Genomic DNA, 20481 nt, shown 5'->3' with positions numbered 1-20481 from the left:
TGAAAAACCCACAGATGGCCCTTCCAGGTTTTGATTTATTAATGATATCAATGCATGTGTGTTGGATGTGGTTTGGTGCTAGCGTCTGTTGTTGGAATTATTTATCTATGCTACTTTTTGATCCCTTTTCAACACTTTTTCATTCCGATTTATGCTACTACTTTTTCCTATTTCTAACCCATTTTGGCCATTTTTTTGCTCTTTTTTGCCACTGCACACCAAGTGTTGCCACTGTTTTGCCACTTAACACCCATCTTTTTGACATTTATATCCCATTTTTATGGCGCTTTTGCCCATTTTAATTGCTTTTTACTCATTTTTGCCAGTTTCTACCTATTGTGCTGCTTTTTGGCCATTTTTGCCTATATTTTGCCTATATTTTGCCTCTTTTCCCATTTTTGTAATCATTTTCCATCAAAGTTGTCCTAGCTTTTTCCATTTTATTTTCTGGCATCCTATCATTTGTGCACATCATGACCCAGATTTGAAGTCTAACATTACTTTCCAAATGGTTAAGTTCAGTGTGCCCATCCCTATTGTTAACTTTACCAAAAAAGGGTAATTTTGTTTTAGGAAAAGGTGTTTATATTTTTTAAAAAGGCTTTATTTGTACAACAGTATTTTTTAAATCACGTTGTATTGCTTTTATAAGAGTGGGTATTATTCAGGTTAAAAATAAAATATCATCACAGTTTAACTTTGCGATGGGCCATGATTTTGCTGACCTTTAATGGCCCCAGTTTGGTTATGCCCTAGAAAGCTCTCCTTTATCCCCCCTTATGAGCGACCTTGAGTGAGATCAAAGCAAATTTCTCCGGCGAAACAGCACGCCATTAACAGGCAGAGCAAGCATGTCTGGTCGACCCTGTACCTGTTTCCTATAGGGCTAAACAGTGTGGTGCAGGAAGTAAAATTCCCATTCATTTAGCCAAAACTATTAGCCATTTTGTTAGAAGTATCTGAGGTAGACTTACCATGAGCTACCTGTGTGAATCGATGAAAAATGATTAAAAGGAATCACAATAGATTGTGGGATAAGCATTGTCGAATGCTTTTTCATCGCCATGTCTATTCAGGTAGTTGTTTAACTTGGTTTGTGCATTAAAATAATCATTTTGCTAAATGTATATTTGGGATTTAAATGGTTAATTTTACTTCTGGGACCAGAGCCATGGGCACTGTAAGCTTTATTAGTTGGTTTATCAAAAAAGATCCAAAGCAGAAATACATTTCAAGCCCACGGATAAAGTTTTGAGTGCCAAAGAGAATGTTTCGTACGTGTGCACAGAGAAAAATCAGAGACTAGCAGTTTCACAAGCAGGCAAAGCAGCCTGAACGAGAGGAGAATGGTTTGAGCACAAGTGCCGGAAATTTGAGCAAGCTTTCAAGATTTGAGAGCAAGCAGACATTTTGAGCACAGAGAAAATCTAAGCGCAAGGGGGTTAATGGAAAGTTTGAAGAGAAATCTGAGCCCAGAATCAATAAGTCATGCTCTCAAAACTTCAAAATGCGCTCTTGAGTTCTGAAACAAAAATGACTCCATAGCTTTGCCCCTCTCAAGTGAGCAGGAGCAGTGCATTTTGTTCAGAACAGGAGTTCAGATTAGGGGAGAGTGCCTTTAGGAGATTTTGTGCACTTTTCTGTGAAGCTACCGAGCCTCCACCTCTTTGGGGTTGCGGGATGGGGAGTAGTCTCTTGGGTCCTGGGTGGTAGTGAGGGGGGTAGTCCTCCTGGGTGAGGCTGGCCTGGCACTGCCAGCTGGCACGAGGGGCGGGGGCGCACTGAGTGCAGCTGTGGGTGGCGTTCTGTTCAGGGGGCCGTTATGTCCTGTGGAGGGGCTGAGTCTGGGGTAGGGCATGCCCCCTAGGTGGGGCATAAAGGGGGGCATGTGGGGTAGATGGCCTTCCATGGGGGACTGATGAAGCTGATGGAGGCGTGCTCTGTCCAGCTCCTCTCTTAGGTGGAGGCGCTCTCTCTCCTCCGCCTGCTGTCTCATCCTTTCGTGCTCCCTGCGTACCTCCAGCAGGTGTTCGTGGTGCGAGTAGTCATGCGCCTCCCTCTCTCTGTACGCTCGCTCCTGCTCGTACATGGTCGGGAAGCGGTGTCCCTGCTCCGCCCTGAGCTGGATGTCCATGCGCCGCTGCAAGTCCAGGCTGCGGTATGCCTCTCTGAGAGGGTCCCATGGGAAGGCCGGGTGGGGCAGGCGCTCCCTTCCTGCCAGAGGACTCACTCCCATGAAAGGAGCCATACGAGCCCGGTCCAGCACGTTGAGGCTGCCCATCTGAGGCATGGCACTCATAGAGAGGGGGAGGGAGTGAGCCATTGGGACGCCATGCAGGCCCGGTGCTGGGATGTCACTTCCACGTGGTGAAGGAAGATGGTGCTGGGACAAAGGTGGGTGATGATGGTGTGGGTTTCCAGGTTGGCTGATGGGAACAGGAAGACCCTGGGCTGGTGGCTGTGGGGCAGGCTCAGAACTCACCACCATGACCTCCTGCTCTTCCTTCCTCTCCTCCTTAATCTTCATGTCGTTTTTCACCTTGTGGACGAGCTCCACAGACTGGGACTCTTTCCTTTCACCGTCCTTGAATGTAGGTGGGGGCCCGCCTGCCATCTTCAGTCCCTGCTCATTGAGCACCACCTTTGAGTACGGAGAGGGAGAGCGCTGGATGGGTTTGATGGAGTCTTCTGAAGATCTCCTCTCTAACATCTCTTTGCTAGGGGAGCGGCTCTCCTTCACCTTCACGTCGGCCAGCGTGGATGACTCTCTGTGGCGCTCCAGCAGCTCCTTCTCTGCCTCTCGGACCCGATCCACGCTGCCACTGTGATGTCGACCCGAGTCGTTGGAGTTCTGGCTGTTAGAGCGAATCAGGCTGCTGATCTGGTAGCTGACAGGTGCAGAGGCCGGAGATGAACGGTTGGAGTGACGGTTTCGATCCACAGAATCCCTGTAAGGATATTTAAAACTATTAGGGAATGCAAATTGAACAAGCATCTTATTTTTACATGTGGTTTACACTGATTAAATTTCCAAAGTCATGTCTGACTTTGGAATTAAAAAAATACAAGTTTCTATGTTCTTGTCTTCCTCTGATAACTTTACTGTCTTGAAATTTGACAGCAAGCTCAATGTTTTGATCCATCCAATTAATTTTTGACAGATGGCTCCTCAGAAATGCTTGTTGCCTGTTTGATTTGGACTGTTTTGTTTCTGGATGCATCAATAGATTTCTTTCCAGTTATAACTAACATACAGTACTGGAGAAATGTGTGTTGTTTGTTCATCTGTGACAGCAATCTTTTTATCTGGGTGATGTCTTCTCAATATTTTTGTGTTTTTCAGAACAAGAAATCAGTCATCTTCTACTTAATGTTAATTCTGTCAACAAAATCTATGAAAAAATGTTTCTCTGCTACCTAAAATGGGATGAAAATGCTAGTACTGGACTGTTGGATGCTCAAAATTCACATTATTTTCTCCACTGTGTAGTTTTTAAAATTGGTAAAATATACAATTTGGAATAATTCTTTGTTTTTTTGGAAGGCATCTAGCAACTCCGTCTTAGTGTCTCACAACTGAACCCACATTTAGAACCCCTGGTGTAGATATAAGTATTTTAATCAGTGTATTTTAAATGAGTTAAAGTATTGATAGCGTGTTAAAATGAGTGTTTTACAGTCATATTCATTTTACAATTTGGCTGATTTAATAAGTTAAAAGAGAATAAACACTGCAACTGAAAGTTAAAAAAAAATATAAGGAGGGATAAAAGATGTGATGCAGAATATCAGACTGGAAAAAATCTGATGCACCCTAAATGGATCTACTAACAAATTCTTCCAAACCTGGGACACATTCATGAACTATACTAGAATTTTACCTGGTCTGAACTCGTATTACTACAGGTGATCTGTCCTATTAACATACAAGAATATTAATATGTTGTTTTTTTGTGTCTTCCTTTGTGAGGATTTGTCTGAATGTTATCTGTATGTTTTGTTTTCCATCCTTGACAGTTTCTCCTGAAAATTGGACAGTTTGTCCTTGGTTTTTGATTCATGTGTACTTGTCAAAGTCATGTTCTGTTATATGAAACTTATATATAAAATGTAAACACACACACACACACACACACATATATATATAAATATATACAGTGCTTAACAAATTTAATAGACCACCACCCAAAGTAAGGTTCATGCCACAGCTGCCCTAAATTAACAGCATTGGTAATTACTAAAATCATTTTTTAAGTTTCTGCAATGGTTAATACACCAATATGTAGAAGCTTTTTAACCCAAATGATGTTTTTAATGCTAAAATATAATTATTATTGTTATCCATGAATTTTCAAATTTACCGATTTACAAAAAAACTGAAAGAATAGTAAAGCACATTAATATTTCTTGATTAATATGTCACATTATAGTTATTTACTTGCATTTGGGAACAGAAAAATTTGTTTTAGTGGTTGAATGTTATGCTTGATTAATTTCTGACTTCTCAGAGAAGCCCAGTGAGCCGGCTCAAATTTGGGTATAAAAAGGTAAATTTAGTTTGAAATTCCTCATTCCTGTTCAAAATGGTAAAACGTGGAGAGCTCAGTGAAAATGAAAGAGTCCACATTAAAGCACTTCATGATGCTGGATGGTCTCTGAGACAAATATAACAGGTGGTCTAATAAATTTGTTAAGCACTATACTAGTATATATATATAAGGAGTATTAGTCTAGTTTTTCACTAAAACTAGAGTAAAATGAACCTGGGCCGTCCGTGTACATGGGGCACGTCTTAACCACTCGGCCACCTGCGCCCCTAGATTAAATCTTTTAAGGTATAAAATGACTAATGGGACAAAAACATAAGAACCCTTTGATCTAAAGACTAATATGTAATTTACATGTACATAGGGACTTGAGAACCAGTTCTGGTTGAGAACAAGTTCCAATTGGTTCAATCCATCGACACCATTTACATTTAATTTTAATGATGCCTTACTTCCACATGCCCTAAAGAACACGGTCTCGAGAGAGGTAGTCAGTGAAGTGAGAACAGACCAGTGTTCACTTTGGCAGCTATTTTTAATTTTAGTCTTAGTCTTTAGACAAAGTGTCTTTTAATTTTAGTCCAATTTTAATTATTTTAGTCTAGTTTTAGTCCATAAAAAGTCCTCACGTTTTAGTCTTTACTTTTAGTCCAATCACTTATTTTCTTGCCTAAACCTAGAACCAAGTCATGGTAGTGTGTTCTCTGCACTCTCTAAACCTGGGGTCCCTGCTTTCTACAGCTGACAGGCAGAATAGCTAGAGATGCATGGTTTCTGACAGATTTACCACCAGTAGAGAAATATGTATTTAGAATTTCCTACAAAAACTAAATTACATTTAAGTCTAGTTTTAGTCATCTTGACGAAAACGTAGCTTACTTTTTGTCAGTTTTAGTCATCACAGCTCTATTTTTGTTAGTCTTAGTCTAGTTTTTGTCATGGGAAAAAAAGGCTATCGACGAATAGTTTTAGTCATAATTTTAGTTGATGAAATTAAAACTGGAACAGAGAAGTTGGGGAAGTAAACATGGCAGACCGTTGCAAAAACAGGCTAAAAAGGTCAAAAGTGTGGCTTCATTTCTCAAAAAAAAAAAGAAAAGAAAATGACAATGGAGAGACGTGCAACGTCTGTTGAACAGTGATTTCATACAAGGCATGCATCTTTTTGCACAAGAACTGTCCTTTGTGCAAGATTTCCATTTATGTCCAAAGACTAGTTTTATATTTATTTTAAGGTTTAGGTGCAGCCCAGATCAGCTTGAGATGAGAAAGCACAAGTTCAGGGGAGAAGTACAAGCTTACCTGGGATTAGCATGTCTACAGTGGGTTATTTGTGCCGCTCATTTCGACATGATTCCATGACTTGATTGCTTCCACCATGGGTGAACACATTATGAAGTTAAAAGGTTTATGTTTGCTACAAAGGATGGGGGTTTCATGTACAATTCTGTTTTCCACCTCAAAAGTTAGCTTTCTTACATCAATGGTGCCATTATAGCTCTGTGACCTACTGACCTCCTGATGACCTTTTGCTTGTGCTGCTGGTCATGTGGTGATAGCGTGATGATTTATCATTCATTTTGACATGATTGCATGTTTTTTTCTGTTCCTATCACGGGTAATTACACTGGAAAGTTGAAGGTTAATGTTTTCTTCGTGTCAAATCAAAACTCAGAAGTTAACCTTCCTTCATTGATGGCGCGGTAGTGGCTCTGTGACCCACTGACCAACCAGTAGCTTGTTGCTTGTACCACAGGATGAGACGCAATGTTGATATAGTGATGATTTACCACTGGGCGTCTGTGCATTGTGTTGTTTTTTCGAAGATGAGTTGATACTTTTCACATTTTACGACTGTTTGGATATTTTGCTTTACGTGGATTGATGGCGTTTGTCTGTGCCCAGGGCTGAAAAGAGACCTGCTGCAGATCTCCAACGAAGTGGAGCTGAGTGGCGCTTTTGGGACGTGCTATAGCCAGACCGGAGTGCAGGCAGTGTAACTGCTCCTTTTGAGTAGAAATGGAGAAAATTACCACATGCGAAAATTGTGACACGATTCGTTAATGTGACAAAACATCAACGAATCGTGCCCTTTAAATCCAGTTTTAATCAAATCTGAAGCAACAGGTCAAATGCAACTTGTGCTTGCACACTGATTTTTTTTTTCATTCAACTTAAGGTGTCCACTTTGAAAATGGCTCTCAAAAGTACCAAAAAGTTCATCTGCATCTGTCACACTCACCTGTCTTTATCCTTCTCCTCCTTCCCGACGGACGAGTCTCTTTTCTCTCGTTCTCTCTCCCGTTCTCTCTCTCTTTCTCGTTCCCTCTCCCGCTCTCTCTCATGGCTGTTTGCTGAGCTGCTCCTCTCGGCATCTGCGGTTTTGGGCCACTGTGGTGGGGTGGGGAAAGACGGCGGGGTGCGTCGAAGTCTGTTCCAGGTGTCGTGGTGGGGGCTGCCAAACGTGGGCAGTCCTCCTGGCCCCTCCTTGGTGCCAAACATATTGTTGGACCCTGGAGGGAAGAGGAAGACAGGCGTGGGAGCCGCTGTAAGTTAATTGGGCACAAAACCTTCTTGTGGACACATAAGATGAGAAAGACTCAACAACAAAAGCTGCTTTTGTCTTTGTCTCTGGAGGTTCTCTCACTGAGTCTGTTTGAAAGAGTTAGAGGTTAATGGCTCCCCCCGCCAGAGGAAAAAAAAATCTACTCATTTACTTCAGACTAAAGGGCTTCCCCCCCTCCCTTTTTTGGATGAACAGGGGAGACTCACTTGCCCTCTGGAGCTGAGGGCTCTGAAAAGCCAAGGGAGACCTTAGCATTCCACAGCATGTCTCCTCCAATCACATCCATTTTCACAACAGGGTAAGCGATTGGCACAAAAAATCAGGAGGGAAGAGGAAAAGAGAGAGAGAGTGGCATAGAGAGAGGGATGCAGGGGGGAAAGAGAAAGCCCTCCATGGTGGTGCAGAAGGGGCTTGTCAAATAATTAATAGATGAACTGCCTCCAAACAGCGGACCTGAGAGTGCCTGTTGGCAGCAGCACAGCCAGCTTAGAGCCAGACTGTTGGGGACATGGTTGGTGGATGAAGTGGAGGCTGGGAGGAGGTGTGTTTGCTGCCTAGCAGGGCCTCCCTTGGCTATGGCTGTTTTGACACAGAAACTAGCTAAGTGTCTAGATTTTTTTCCTCCCCTCCTGGCTCTCCCTGTGGTCTAACGCTGCCCTGCTCTGTTCTGTTACTGGCTACAGGGGCCAGACTGACGGGGGGGAGCGGTGGAGGAGGAGAGGGGGCCAGCGCTTACCAAGCGAGGGGTTGCCTAATCCTCCGAAGGCACTGCTTGAAAGGTTGCCGAGGCCGCCAAAGGAACTGGAGCGACTGAAAGGATCTGCAAAATGCCAAACAGGGATTAGCAAAAGGGGGGCTGGCTAGCAGTGCTCACCCCAACACCAACCCGTTCCACTCGGCTTTTCTCTTACAAGCGAGCTGTGGTTTTTTTAGCGCTGCCACCCTAGCTCTCTGCCTGTTAATCCTGCGGTAGCCAGGTCTCCTGGACGCCGGATTCGATGCCACTAACTGGAGTGAAGTGTCTCTGACCCTGCTGGGGCTATGGAGACTGCACAGCTTGATGGTGAAATTAGATTTGAGTTGTTGGAGCAGAGCTGAAATTGACTGAGGTACGGCAGGGGAATTAAAATCTGTAAAAATTAGGCTAGACAGACTGTGTTAATTTAGCAGGAGAATCGGTGTCTGATGGGCTCCACTGACTCAAACAAAAGCCTCCAAATTTATATGAATAACACAAATATTTACTCCAGAAGTTAGTGAATTATATTCATTAACTGATAATTTGCAGTCCCATTATAATTTAGGAAAAATCCATCAGGAAAAGCAGAACCTATCAACAGATTAGGATTTAAGGATTTTCAGCTTTGGGGTTTGTTAATTTATTAGAAAAGACAACAATTGAGAAATCCTTTTCCTCACACATGAATTCCCTGAACAGGAAATCTTTCCTTGTTAAATCTTTCCTTTAATATGCCATGAATTCACAAGCACAGACAGCGTTGCTCATGGGCTTACTCCAAGAAATCACCTTCCACTCAAAACCACATTAATTTTTGGATAGAGTTAAGGAAACAAATCAATTCATGTAAAGTACTACATGTGCAAATCAGCTGAACAACATTGACATTCTTGCAAACAGTGTCATACAGGTGAATCTAGAAAATTAGAATATCATGAAAAAGTTTTTCTGTTAATTAATTCAAGAAGTGAAACTTCCATATATTCTAGATCTATCTCATACAAAGTGAAATATTTTAAGACTTGTTGGTTTTAATATTGATGATTACATCTTACAGCTCACAGAAATCCAAAAACCACTATCTCACAAAAAAAAAAAAAAAAAAAAAAAGAAAATTTAATACAGAAATGCTGACCTGGAAAATGATGCTCATTTGTGCACTTTGTAAATGGTCCAAGCTACTTTTGCACAAATTATTGCATCTATGCATGGAGGCAATCAGTTTGTGGCACTGCTGATAGCAGTCAATCAAACACAGTAATATCATGGTCAACAAACCAGTTTCTGGTAGCTTTGGCCCCTCTGGGCAGGTGCCAAGTCCAGCTGGAAAAGGAAATCAGCATCTGCATAAAACTCAGCAGATGGATCAAGAAGGTCTCTAAAATCTCCTTGTAGACAGCTGACTGTCTTGGTTCTGAACCTGATAAAGACCGGTGGACCAACAGGAGCAGAGATGGCACCTCAAACCATCACTGACTGTGAAAACTGAAAACACTGGACTTCAGGCACCTTGGACTCTGTGCCTCTCTGATCTTCCTCCAGACTCTGGGACCTTGATTTCCAAATGAAATGCTAAATATACTTTCATCTGAAAACAGGACTTTGGACCACTGAGCAATGGTCCCGTTCTTTGTCGCCTTAGCCCAGGTGAGACGCTTATGATGTCTGTGGTTCAGGAGCATCTCCACACTAAGAACATGACACTCCTAGTCCATCTCCTGGACTCATCTGTGCGTGGTGGGCTCTTGATCCACTGACTTCAGCCTCAGTCCACTCCTTGTGAAGCTCCTCTAACTTCTTGAATCTGCTTTGTTTGACAATTCTCTGAAGACTGAGCTCCTCCCTGTTGCTTGTGCACCTTTTCTTACCATGCTTTTCTCTTCCAGTCAACTTTCAATGACTAGTATGCTCTGATACAGCCACTGAGAACAGCCTGCCCTTTCAGCAATGACCCTCTGTGGCTTACCCTCCTTGTGGAGGGATTCAATGATTGTCCTCTGGACATTTGTCAAGTCAGCAGTCCCCATGATTGTGTTTGTGTGTACTGAACCAGAGTGAGAGAATGAAGGCTGAGGAAACCGTTGCAAATATTCTGATATTTGTTGATAGCGGATTTTTGTGAGCTGTAATAATCAAGATTAAAACAAAAAAAGTATTGGACCATTTAACATCGTATGAGATGAGTCTAGAATAACAAAAGTTTATTTTTGAAGTAAATCATGCGAAAAAATGAACTTTTACATGATATTTACATTTTTGAGATGCACTTGTATGCTGCTATGCTGGGATTCGGTTGTCCAAACACACAAGGGAGACTGGATACCAGACTGGCTACGTATTTAATAACCCCAGACAGAGAGTTATTTAAGGCTGTGTTATGAATCATACTGTCTGATTGCATGATGGCTACACTCTCCATTACCATGAACTATGACTTCATCGTAACCCTCCTATGAACCTGACATCAAAACCTGAGAAACATCTAAACCATGGTGGTGTTTTTTATGTTTTTAACATGTGTACAGAAGAGAGAGGGAGAGCGGGTGGGAGAGAGAGACGAAGAGAAAGAGGAGAAAAATGTTTTTAAAAAATTGAACATGGGATTACTTACACTTACCTGCCAAATGGCTAGGAGGCAGGAAGCCGCTGGGATGGGGGGCAGGGCCATACGGAGAGGGAGCTGGGTGACCGGAGCCTATCGGAACAGAGAGGATATAACGGATTCATTACTCTCCAGTCAGACGGATACAGTTTCCATACATAATACGCACAGATGATACGGATATGTTACTGAAAATGTAAATTTAGGTAGATAAGCCCAATTATCATCTTATAACCTCACAAACTTCAGACTCCAGAGAAGCTTCAGCTTGATAGTACCGCTGATAAAATGTGTAATTGATATTTTGCTTTAATTTCAGTTGTTGCATATTTGTGTGTGATTAGTTACTTACTGAGGTCAGTCCCTGACAAAACACTGTAACCATCACCCGTATTTCATGAATTGTTAATGAAAGAAGCAATTACAGGAGTGGCTCTGACACAGCACTGCATAATTACCAGTCAAAGGCCGTTTGCCTCTCTGCTGCCCTCCAACGCAGGGCAAATCAGTCAATTACCTAACCGAGAGTCATCCATATTCATCGCAAAATCTGCCTCCCTTTACTGGCTAAACATTTGCTTCAAAAGCACTATAATTAAGTGAGCGTTACATGAGAGGAGAGGGAGACAAAATTATGAAGCCTTTTCAGTGCTGTGGTGGAGGAATAATTTTGACGTCCTCATATGCATAGAGACAAAACTGGCACTGGAACGGTTTAAAATGGGATAATTTGTCTGTTTTGGATGATTTAATGTAGGCAGCATAGTTTCACACCAAACATTCAGAGATGGGAGACCCCACTGACCTGTGGAAGAGAAGAGGGGTCTTGCCAGGTCATGGGGGTAAGGGAACCCGGGAAAGACTCCAGGAGCTGGGGGTCGACTGAAAAGGTCCAGCTTCCCATTCATGTCAAGTTTGTGAGGATCCAGCTGCATTTGCTGTAGTCGAGAGGACAGAGGGAGATGGAAAATGAAAATAAGGACTACTGACAAGGGTATCAAACATTTCAAACCACAGAGTGACAGGGTTTGCCCTCAGAGGGAGAAAGATTCATCAACAATGGCTCAATGGCTCAGATTCTGGCTTTCGGAGTTATAACAAATATATGTAAGCTGATCAGGGACACTAAATCCTCAGTAACGAGGGCTCAGAGCTCAAGATGGACTGACACCAGCGGGCGAGTGGCTTTAGCACAGGATCTCCATGGCAAGGCCACACCTCCATAACGAGGGGGTATTTCAGAATAATTTAACTTGTATTTGTCACTTTCTTTCTGATACTGGGTGTTATGGATGTAGTGGGACATCATCTTCTACCTCTCTTTTTTTATTGATCAAAGTGAGTCAGTCTCATAAGAGCTTTAACTTAGTTTTCAGTGATGTACAATGCTATTGCCACTATATTGGTATCAGCAGATCTGAAAAATTTTTGCTCAATATTCACAACCTAGCTGTAAGTACTGGCTATATGCAAATGAGCTAATTTGGAGCTTTAAACAAGACCAATAGACCTATATGTTTAAATAAAGAAGCTCTAAGTCTGATCTACATTTAAATGTTGGTAATGTTTTAGGTTAAAATAAGCAATTTTCCAAAGCCAATGGATCGACCAGATTCCATATCTATTACCAGGCAGATTCCTCTTGCAAAGCTTCAGTCTGAAACACATGGTCCCAGTCAGAGATTGAATGGACCAATCAGCATCATTTAAGGGAAACAAGGCAGTGGTTATGGGCGGGGTTTAGTTGTACTGCAAGCCAGTAAACAATGGACGCTGGTGAGTTTAGCTTGGATGTAGTTATAGCAGCAGTTTTATCAGATCTGGGAAACATTTCTTTATCAAAAGTAGAGCAAAGAACTGCATTCAAAGCTGCATTTTTTAACTGCATTTTCTTCTATTTCGGCTCTTGATTGACTTTGGCAAGAATTTAATTTACCAACTGGTAACTTTTTTCAAAGGTTCTGCCCTTCCCAACAATGGCTTTAGACTAAATATAATAAGGCTGTCAATCTTTTTTTATATATATATATTTGGTATTTTTCAATTATATTGGTCACCCTTTATAGTGCAAGGAGCCATATATGGTCACTTTGGTCAACTTCCTTCCTGCCCCTGTAATACAATAGAGCTAGAATGGCTCTTCTCAGCCAATCAGTGGATACTGAGCCAATGTCACAGAAAGTGGCATCATAATATCTGACCATCAGCAGTGGCCAAGAACAGTGGTTCTCAACTGGTGGTCCAGGACCCAAAAAAATACATTGGCACAAAGTTGATAGAAATTATGGGAACTTATAAGGCATACGTCTTTCCATGTATTTATCACACTCTTTTTTTTTCTGGACAAAGGGGTAAGTTATGTTTGTAAGAAATCTGATTTTCTCCTGAAAATTTCTGAATTTCTTTTACATGTTAAAATGTACTTGTTATCAGAGCAAAAACTGAGTAAAATAAATTGTATGAATGCATGTTGTCCCAAACCTTTTGTTTAGTCCTATGTTTTGTGCCATCTAAGGTCCAAACTGCAACATTTTTCATTCCATGAATTAAGTGTTTGAAAATTTGGTTTACATTTTCTCATTAAAGAGATGGTGGTGGGTCCAAAGCCCAGACCACTTAAGAACCACTGGCCTAGAATGTCTCAGATTTTCTTTTTTTCCCAGAACTCCCACATCAGTGTCCCTAACACTTTCAGTTGCATAGGATGTCTACCAATTACTGTAATTTTAGCGCAAAAAATGGAGACAACATATTTGAGCAGATACCCATTTGAGTGCATCATAGGATGTCTATTTTTATACATACATATATTTCATCTAGTAAGCCATACTAAGGGTAATTAATCTACAAATACCTCATAACAATGTAGGATAATGGTGCTCAATAGTGTATTAGATGTTGCCACAGGTTTCTAAAACAGTATAGAGTGATCCACTGAGATTTTCTCTAATTAATATAATATTACAAGGCATATATAGTAAATATGTGTAATTTTGGCCAGTTTTATAACTTTTTAACAGTCTTATATTGCACATATATCTTTTTTCATTTTTACTGTGAGCCTTATTAAAAGCCAAAATTCATTAAGTAATAAAATATTTGTGATTTTTAGGCTTTTTATTGAAATTATAGGGAAAAATAGGTGAAAACCACCTTTCTTATACAGTATCTTGAAGCCAATCATGTCCTACCCCCTAGGGATCTCAGCACCCTTATCAACTCTGATGTCCCAAACCATGTCATGGGACACTTCAGCTATCATGGTTGACTCTGTGAAGTTTGACCTTCCCCTGTTTTATGCCCCATGTCTTATGCCTTTTTATCTGGAAAGGTGCAGTTTGTTTTGTCTTTAAAGTTTCAGTATGTACCACAGAAATGCATTTTTGTATAAAATAAGAAGTATCAATTGATAAACTTTTAATGTGTAGGTAAATGCTCCTTTGACTTCAAATATGTTTATTTTCCATTACAAACATTTAAATATACTTAAACTTTGGTAAGAAACCACATACAGTAACTTTGCTGATCTTGATTAAAAACATAATAAGGAAAAATTGGAAAATTACAAAATGAAATGATGAATTTCCAAGTCTTTGACTGATCGCCCTATGAAAGGTTTAAAATGATGGACATTTTATTATTTTAAGACTCGATTTCAAAATGTATCAAAGAGTTGAACATTTTGACATCCTTATTTCCATTCGGGAATCTGCCTTTTCAATCTACACGGTTGCTCTGATTTTACATTATTCTAGAGAGAAAAAGTCCACTAACCAAGATGCCGTCTTATCCAGGGTGTGTGTTATGTGAGTTATTTTACAAATATACCATATTTGGTTTAAAATGAAAGCAAGACATCATTATCCATGTCACGCACCTTCATTTTCTGCTGGTGGTGGTAGATCTGCCATGCGATCTGGACATGCACTGCGCACCACTTGCCAGGTTTCTAAAAATTTAGAGAGAAACTGAGGTTAGCCTGCTGGCTTTGATAAAGGGAGCTAAAAATGGATGCTGGCATTGAGATTTTTCTGGCCAAACTACAAAGTGGGAACTCGTCAGAATTTTTCAACCAGGCAATGGATTAAGAAAATCTAACCCTGACTTTAGCCCAAAAGAGACCTCAAAGCTATCCTCAAATGCAGCCAAAAGCTGGCATATGTTTGATCAGAATAGTTGGAGAATTTGCAGTTTTAGACTTTGTGGCCTGGCCAGAGAGATAGAGCATTTAACATGGACAAGGAAACCACTTACCCTAACTGATGTCCTGAACGGATCTGTTATCTGTAAAGACAAACGGACAATCGTTACCACCAGTGTCTCACATAAGGAGCCAAAATGCACTGCTGTGTAGAGCTCAAAAAGATGCCAGCGTTTAAGGGGTTTATTCACAGGATGATGAAATGTGTCCATAGAGGTGCAGGAGTCAAAATGCGATGCAAACCCAGAACTTTGATGCTTACCCTTGGATCTTTCTGTAGGAGTGTGTGAGGTACTGCCCCAGGACGAGCTGCTACGTCGATAGGATTAGAAGCCTGGGGACAAAGAGAGGGAGACAAAGAGATACCTGGTGATCAATCTAATCCAAAGTACTTAAAGAAGACAAACAAAACCTTGTGCACAACATTTATATAACAGAGAATTACATAGGGAATCTAAAGGCATGACTTTTGTGATCTTAGGTTAGACTGTCTTTATCTCCATGTCTTTACCGATTCTGCTAGAGTATAATTCAAGGTAGTTTTCTGAAGAATGGAAGCATGATTCAAAACCACAAGAAGACCCTTCAGCAGTGATACCACCATCACTCTAACCTTATGTCCTCCTCAGTAATCCTCACTGCATAACTGACGTCATTAGAAAACTGCATCAATGCCTCACTCTGAGCCACGCCAGAGTAGCACATCCCTGATCTCTCTGATCTCTCCTTTAAGTCTTTGGAGTGAGAGTGCCTCGATCAGCCTCATTAATCCATCCCTACATCAGGGATAGGAAGATCCTGCAGGGTGACCTGGGTCACCAGCCCCCCCACAAACATCACAGATCCCCCCCCAGAAGCTCCTCTCCAAGAATACTTAGCAGAGGCTTTGGACGCAAAAGACTGTTCCCTGAACCATCTGGAGGGGCCTTCGACAAAAGGGCCCCTCCATGACAGAGCCCCCCTGGGAATAGGGCCAGCGGATTTAGGCCAGCTTTGATTGGTGGCTTACACCGGGTCACAGCCGCTGGGCATCTGCCAGACAGACCCCCCCGCCCCCCAATCCCTCACATCCACACTGTTGCTGCATCTTCTCTGCTCTCCTCTCCTCACAGACCAACATGGCTCTCTTATCTTTGGCATGGCCTGTCACAGCTTCAGGTCAGCATGCAGCTCTGACTCTGGTTCAGGTCCACTAACATCAGCCAGTGTATTACAGATGGATTTATGAATTAAAATGGGATGGGTTGAGGCCTTGAAGAATTCTTTTCACATCTTTACCGAGAGCTCTGCTAATTCTAACACACAAGACAGACAGAAGAATGAGTATTGTGCGTAAGCCCAGTTATGTCATGTTCTGTATCACTGTAGTGTGAAACCTAAACTTCCTTTATGATTAGTGCATGATTACATCCTTCAAGGACATCCATGTGTTCAAATGCATGGACAGCTAATGTGTATTAGCCATTTATTTAAAGAGTATCTAAACTCCAAGACCATTTTTAAGCTGGAGAATAAATGGTACTATACTCTTGAACCTAAACTCTCTGTGTCATTTAAGTCCATCCGAGCTGGGAGTTTGATTGCATGGCTCATTGATAAAATAAAAACTTTTAACTTCTTAATGACGTATGCAGTTTAAGCCAATGAACAGTCTTTCTAAGCCCGGCAAACACAAGGACATTTTTTTTAAACTTAGCCAATTTTTAAAATGTGATTGACCCCACACATGGTGACCTATAATGACCGATTTAACAGCTTTGTTCTTAAAACAATGGGTATGCAATGAGATGATCAACACAGCACACCACACACTAACAGATTCATTCACCAACAACCAGTCTCCACCCTGAGAAGTCTATATCTTGCACAGTCGAACATAACTTCAGAGTTAAAAGCTAAATGTGGCTGTTAGCTACCTCCTACATTCACTGCTAGTAGCTTCAGTCCATTTGTTTAAACACTCAACAAGTTGATCCTTCCATTTTTTGTCCATCTAACTTTATACTTCCATGTTTTCTGTCACTGCCATGGCTGTGTTTGCTGTGCTTCCGCCTTTTGGTCAGCTTGCTTAATAGCAAGCTTGTTAATCATTTTCAATCTCACAGTGCAGCGGCTCTGATCATCTTCCAAGCAAATCGGTGAGGGAAATATCACTTTTAACACCACAGGAATATCTATCACATTAATCTTTAGAACCATCTGGTCATTGGGCCTTTGCTGACTTTGGTCAAAAGGGGGGAAATCAGGGCCAAAATCAGCACAAAAAGCTTGTAGTGTGTGCCATGCTCTATGTTTAACATAGAAGTGAAATTGTTTTCCAGGAAAACCTAACTGTACTACTTTATTGTCCTGTAATTGTGGTTGGTCTCCCTTGTTTACAGGCCTGTATGATTTTTGTATGAACATTTCTTGACGTCTGCCTGTTTTTGTGGATGGTGGTTTGAGGGAAGGGATGTGGGGCTGACCTTGGGCTGGAAGGCTCCTTGCAGCGAGCTGAAGGGTCCTGAGTGTGGGAGCAGCGGGGGCATGCCTGGCATGGTGGGGGGATAGGAGGGGAAGAACTGGGGAGAAAAGAGGAGGATGGGAGACACAAAAAGACACAAAACAAAATCATACAGAGAAACGTACAGGACTCAAGCATAAGCACGCACAAAAACCACAGCCACAGTAAAAGCACTCACGGCAACATTCAAATATGTCAAATATTTGATTTGCCAAATGCAAATAACACATTTAAATTAGAATGAAAAAAGAGACTCACATTTGAATGCCTGATGAATGGATTGTCCAGTTTGGGGGTGTATTTGTCGAACTGGAAGAGATTAGAGAGAAAAGAATTAGGGACAAAAAGAAACCAGAAAATGATTCAACAAAATCCTTCATGCAAAAACCTGCTTTAAAAATAATCTCTCATTATTTTACAGCACAAAAACAAAACACATGATCAGCATCTGTAACTGGTAATAAGCAGGGTTTTGATCCAGAATAATAAGCCCCAGAGAAAAGCAGCTGGCTTGCACTGGTCATGGGTTTACTTAAACTGCATGGTCAGATAGGCAGTTAAATTACTAACAATATGAGCGCTTTAGCCGACTGCCAAAATGAAGACAGGCTGCATGATTTTCCAATTGAGCATACAGACGCTGGGCGTGGGGGCCCTGCTTGGGAATCAGACCGTTTTAAACCCAGACCAGTTGTTTCTATTCACTGGAAAATTTGTAGAAATGTGAATCTAATTGCTTTTGACTGTAAAGGCTTTCTCTCTTTTTTACAACATGGTAAAGATTGACAGGGTCTACATGAAGACTTTTAACTTGTTTTGGTGTTTGAAAATAAATTCATCAGTGCTTAAGCCAAAAAACAGGCCGATCCTTTTGTGCATCAAGACCTGGAAAGTACAACAGGAGCCTCCTTTAACTCTGTGTTTTATGACTGACTCCAGTAGATGACATTTGCAATGGTTAGGTGCTATTTCAGGACTTTCTGCATGAAACTTAACAGCCTTAATGTGCTGAATTGATGAGAGGAAGTCTCTTCTGTAACAGCACTCATGTCTACTAAAAAGGCTGTAGTTGCATAAAAGAATATTTCTAATCATGGTTTAGACACATGGGAATCTAGTCAGTAAGCTGAGAAGGAGCAGAGAGAGGGACAGGATGGAGAACGTTGCCCCGAGTATGAATGGGGACTTTGTACGTCTGTTCACAAGCCAATACTGGCCCTCTATTTTGAAACAGGCTAATTACAAGCGACAGTAACTTATTCCTTTTCCACAAATACACAAACCATTTGCAGGTACTTTTTGCGAGTGTTTTCCCAAAGCTCTCTTGGCAGGCGCAGACGTTTTTGGTTTTCATAAAACAGGGAAATGAGTGGGTATGAATCAGGGATTCTGTGTGCGCGTGTGCGGCGACACGGGTGGTTTAACGGGGAGCGGAGCAGGCGTAGGGTTGGCTTTGCTTCTAGTGGAGATGCAGGGATTGAGTCAGGAGCCTTCCAGTCAAACAGGACCATTCACATCTGCAGACAAAATGGCCGCGGTGGTGTTGGCGGCCTTGTTTGTGGGCGATAATGGGCCGAAATCAAAGACAGACAGCCTGCTGAGAGGAAACGCCGAGCCAGCTTCCGAGCTCATTAAACAGTTCCTCTGCATTTCTGAAGGCGCGGCCTGTTTAATGTCTGACACCGGGAGGGAATTTGGACACTTTATGGCCTTGTTAAAAAAAAAAAAACACAGAGAGGGAAAAAATGAAAAAACAAAAGCTCTTGCCCTTGTAATTTATGGAGCCTGTCACAGTTTTATAGCTAACAGCTTAAGCTAATTAAAGCTTAATATTTCATCTTATAACAATTAAGGATATTTCTTGTCCAAAGACATGGTGGGGCAAGGGGGCGGGGAAGCGAAGAGTCTCAGTGCTGCCATTTGGTAAGCCAGCTGCTTGAGGGCGTCAAACAATAAACAAAAATAGAGGCTTCATAATTTCATTAATTACAGCCATTAGCAAACAACTGTTACATAGCTGAAATGACATGTGGTGTTCAGTGGAAAAACCCCAGAAAGAGCAAGTGAGAGATAAAGAGACAAGGCTTTACATAGCTAGCCTCTTCATCAAACAGTTAACAAACAACCACAACATCATTATTGTCACTCCTGCCTCTCTGAGAAAGAACGTAAGAAAACAGCTTTGTTACTGAGTGGAACAGGAACAAGTTAAATAACACAGTTTCAATTAAAATAAAACAGCAGAAGACATTAGTGGTTGTCTCAAATCCCACTGTAAGAGCTCCAGGAGAGATGGGGGGTTTATGTACATCATCGGCTGCATAATGCAAGCGTTAGCAAGATGAGGAAAATCGCCTCTTTCATCTTCAAAGGGAGGGCTGTGTACTGTATATAATTCCTTCCATGTCAGGAATGAGCAGCAGACCAGATTTCAGAGTGTGTTGGCTCTCGTAACGCTCTCTATTCTTATCGCAGTCTGTGCTGTAAATACCAGAGCTCGGACTTTCTAATGTACAGGATGGGGATAATCTACAGTGAGGTCTTAAAGGGAGCATGGGCTTTTAATCAGAGGTCATGAAGTGATGGATTACATCTATTAGACTAATGCCAACAAGCTACAAACATCTGAATCGACTGTCAGATTGCTGAATGTTTAAAATGATGGATAATTAGTCATAATCTTTTCTTCTTCTTCTTTTGTGCTGCAGGAAGCAATTACAACTATTATCAAAACAGTTTGGCCATGATGTCATCCCACCTTTTCATGTGAAATGAAGTCATTTGACCGACTGCAAGGCTTTGATTTGTGGTTGGCAAACACAGCCCTGGAAATGCACTTACAAGAAAATCTATAAATCTGCAGGAATGCATTCAAGCACATGAACTTGCACGGGTCTGTCTGACTGAATTTTGTCGCTCTTTGAGAGCAGGCAAATGAAAACATTCAAAAGCATTTAAAACACATCCATATGCAAACAATTGTAAAGCCTCCCTTCCTGCAGTTGACCTTTTTTGATCTCTGGCAAATGCTAAACAAGAAAAAGTTAAGACGAAGGGTGAATAATTTAAACAAATATGTTGGAGCCTGTGTGTTCAGCTGACACGTGAGTCAGACAGTGGCTTAAACAGAAATTAAGGCAAAGTGTGGATTATATACAGTATGATGCATAGATTCACTTTAAATGAAGATGGTTAAGAGTTATATGTCTGGTTGGGTAGCACTTATATGTTAGCATACTGGTTGTAGTGTTGGTGTGTGTTAAGCCCAGTTCAGACCAAAAATTTGCAATGTAAATAGACTGTTTTAGAATGTTGGTCGCAAC

The 20481-nt window shown here is 41.4% G+C and overlaps 1 protein-coding gene across 11 annotated transcripts in view; it reads right to left on the bottom strand.

The window, feature by feature from the left end:
* Nucleotides 1-286: 286 nt before the first annotated feature.
* The window catches only part of fbrsl1 (fibrosin-like 1), a 482412-nt gene continuing 462217 nt past the window's right edge, over nucleotides 287-20481 (bottom strand). For 7 of the 11 annotated variants that reach the window (XM_041786873.1, XM_041786864.1, XM_041786866.1 and 4 more), the window contains 10 exons: nucleotides 17417-17467; nucleotides 17121-17216; nucleotides 14918-14989; nucleotides 14709-14738; nucleotides 14332-14403; nucleotides 11260-11392; nucleotides 10464-10547; nucleotides 7850-7933; nucleotides 6790-7060; nucleotides 287-2948 (listed from right to left, as the gene is read on the bottom strand). In XM_041786873.1, the coding sequence (XP_041642807.1) occupies nucleotides 1649-2948; nucleotides 6790-7060; nucleotides 7850-7933; nucleotides 10464-10547; nucleotides 11260-11392; nucleotides 14332-14403; nucleotides 14709-14738; nucleotides 14918-14989; nucleotides 17121-17216; nucleotides 17417-17467 (2193 nt within the window). In that variant the 3' untranslated portion in view covers nucleotides 287-1648. The remainder of the gene's footprint in view (nucleotides 2949-6789; nucleotides 7061-7849; nucleotides 7934-10463; nucleotides 10548-11259; nucleotides 11393-14331; nucleotides 14404-14708; nucleotides 14739-14917; nucleotides 14990-17120; nucleotides 17217-17416; nucleotides 17468-20481) is intronic. The other 4 variants (XM_041786865.1, XM_041786872.1, XM_041786874.1 and 1 more) reach the window with 4 other exon arrangements.

This window comes from Cheilinus undulatus, linkage group 5 (assembly GCF_018320785.1).
Source record: "Cheilinus undulatus linkage group 5, ASM1832078v1, whole genome shotgun sequence".
Classification (NCBI taxonomy): domain Eukaryota; kingdom Metazoa; phylum Chordata; class Actinopteri; order Labriformes; family Labridae; genus Cheilinus; species Cheilinus undulatus.
The sequence above is the reverse complement of the archived record's forward strand: the minus strand, read 5'-3'. Positions and strand labels throughout refer to the sequence as shown.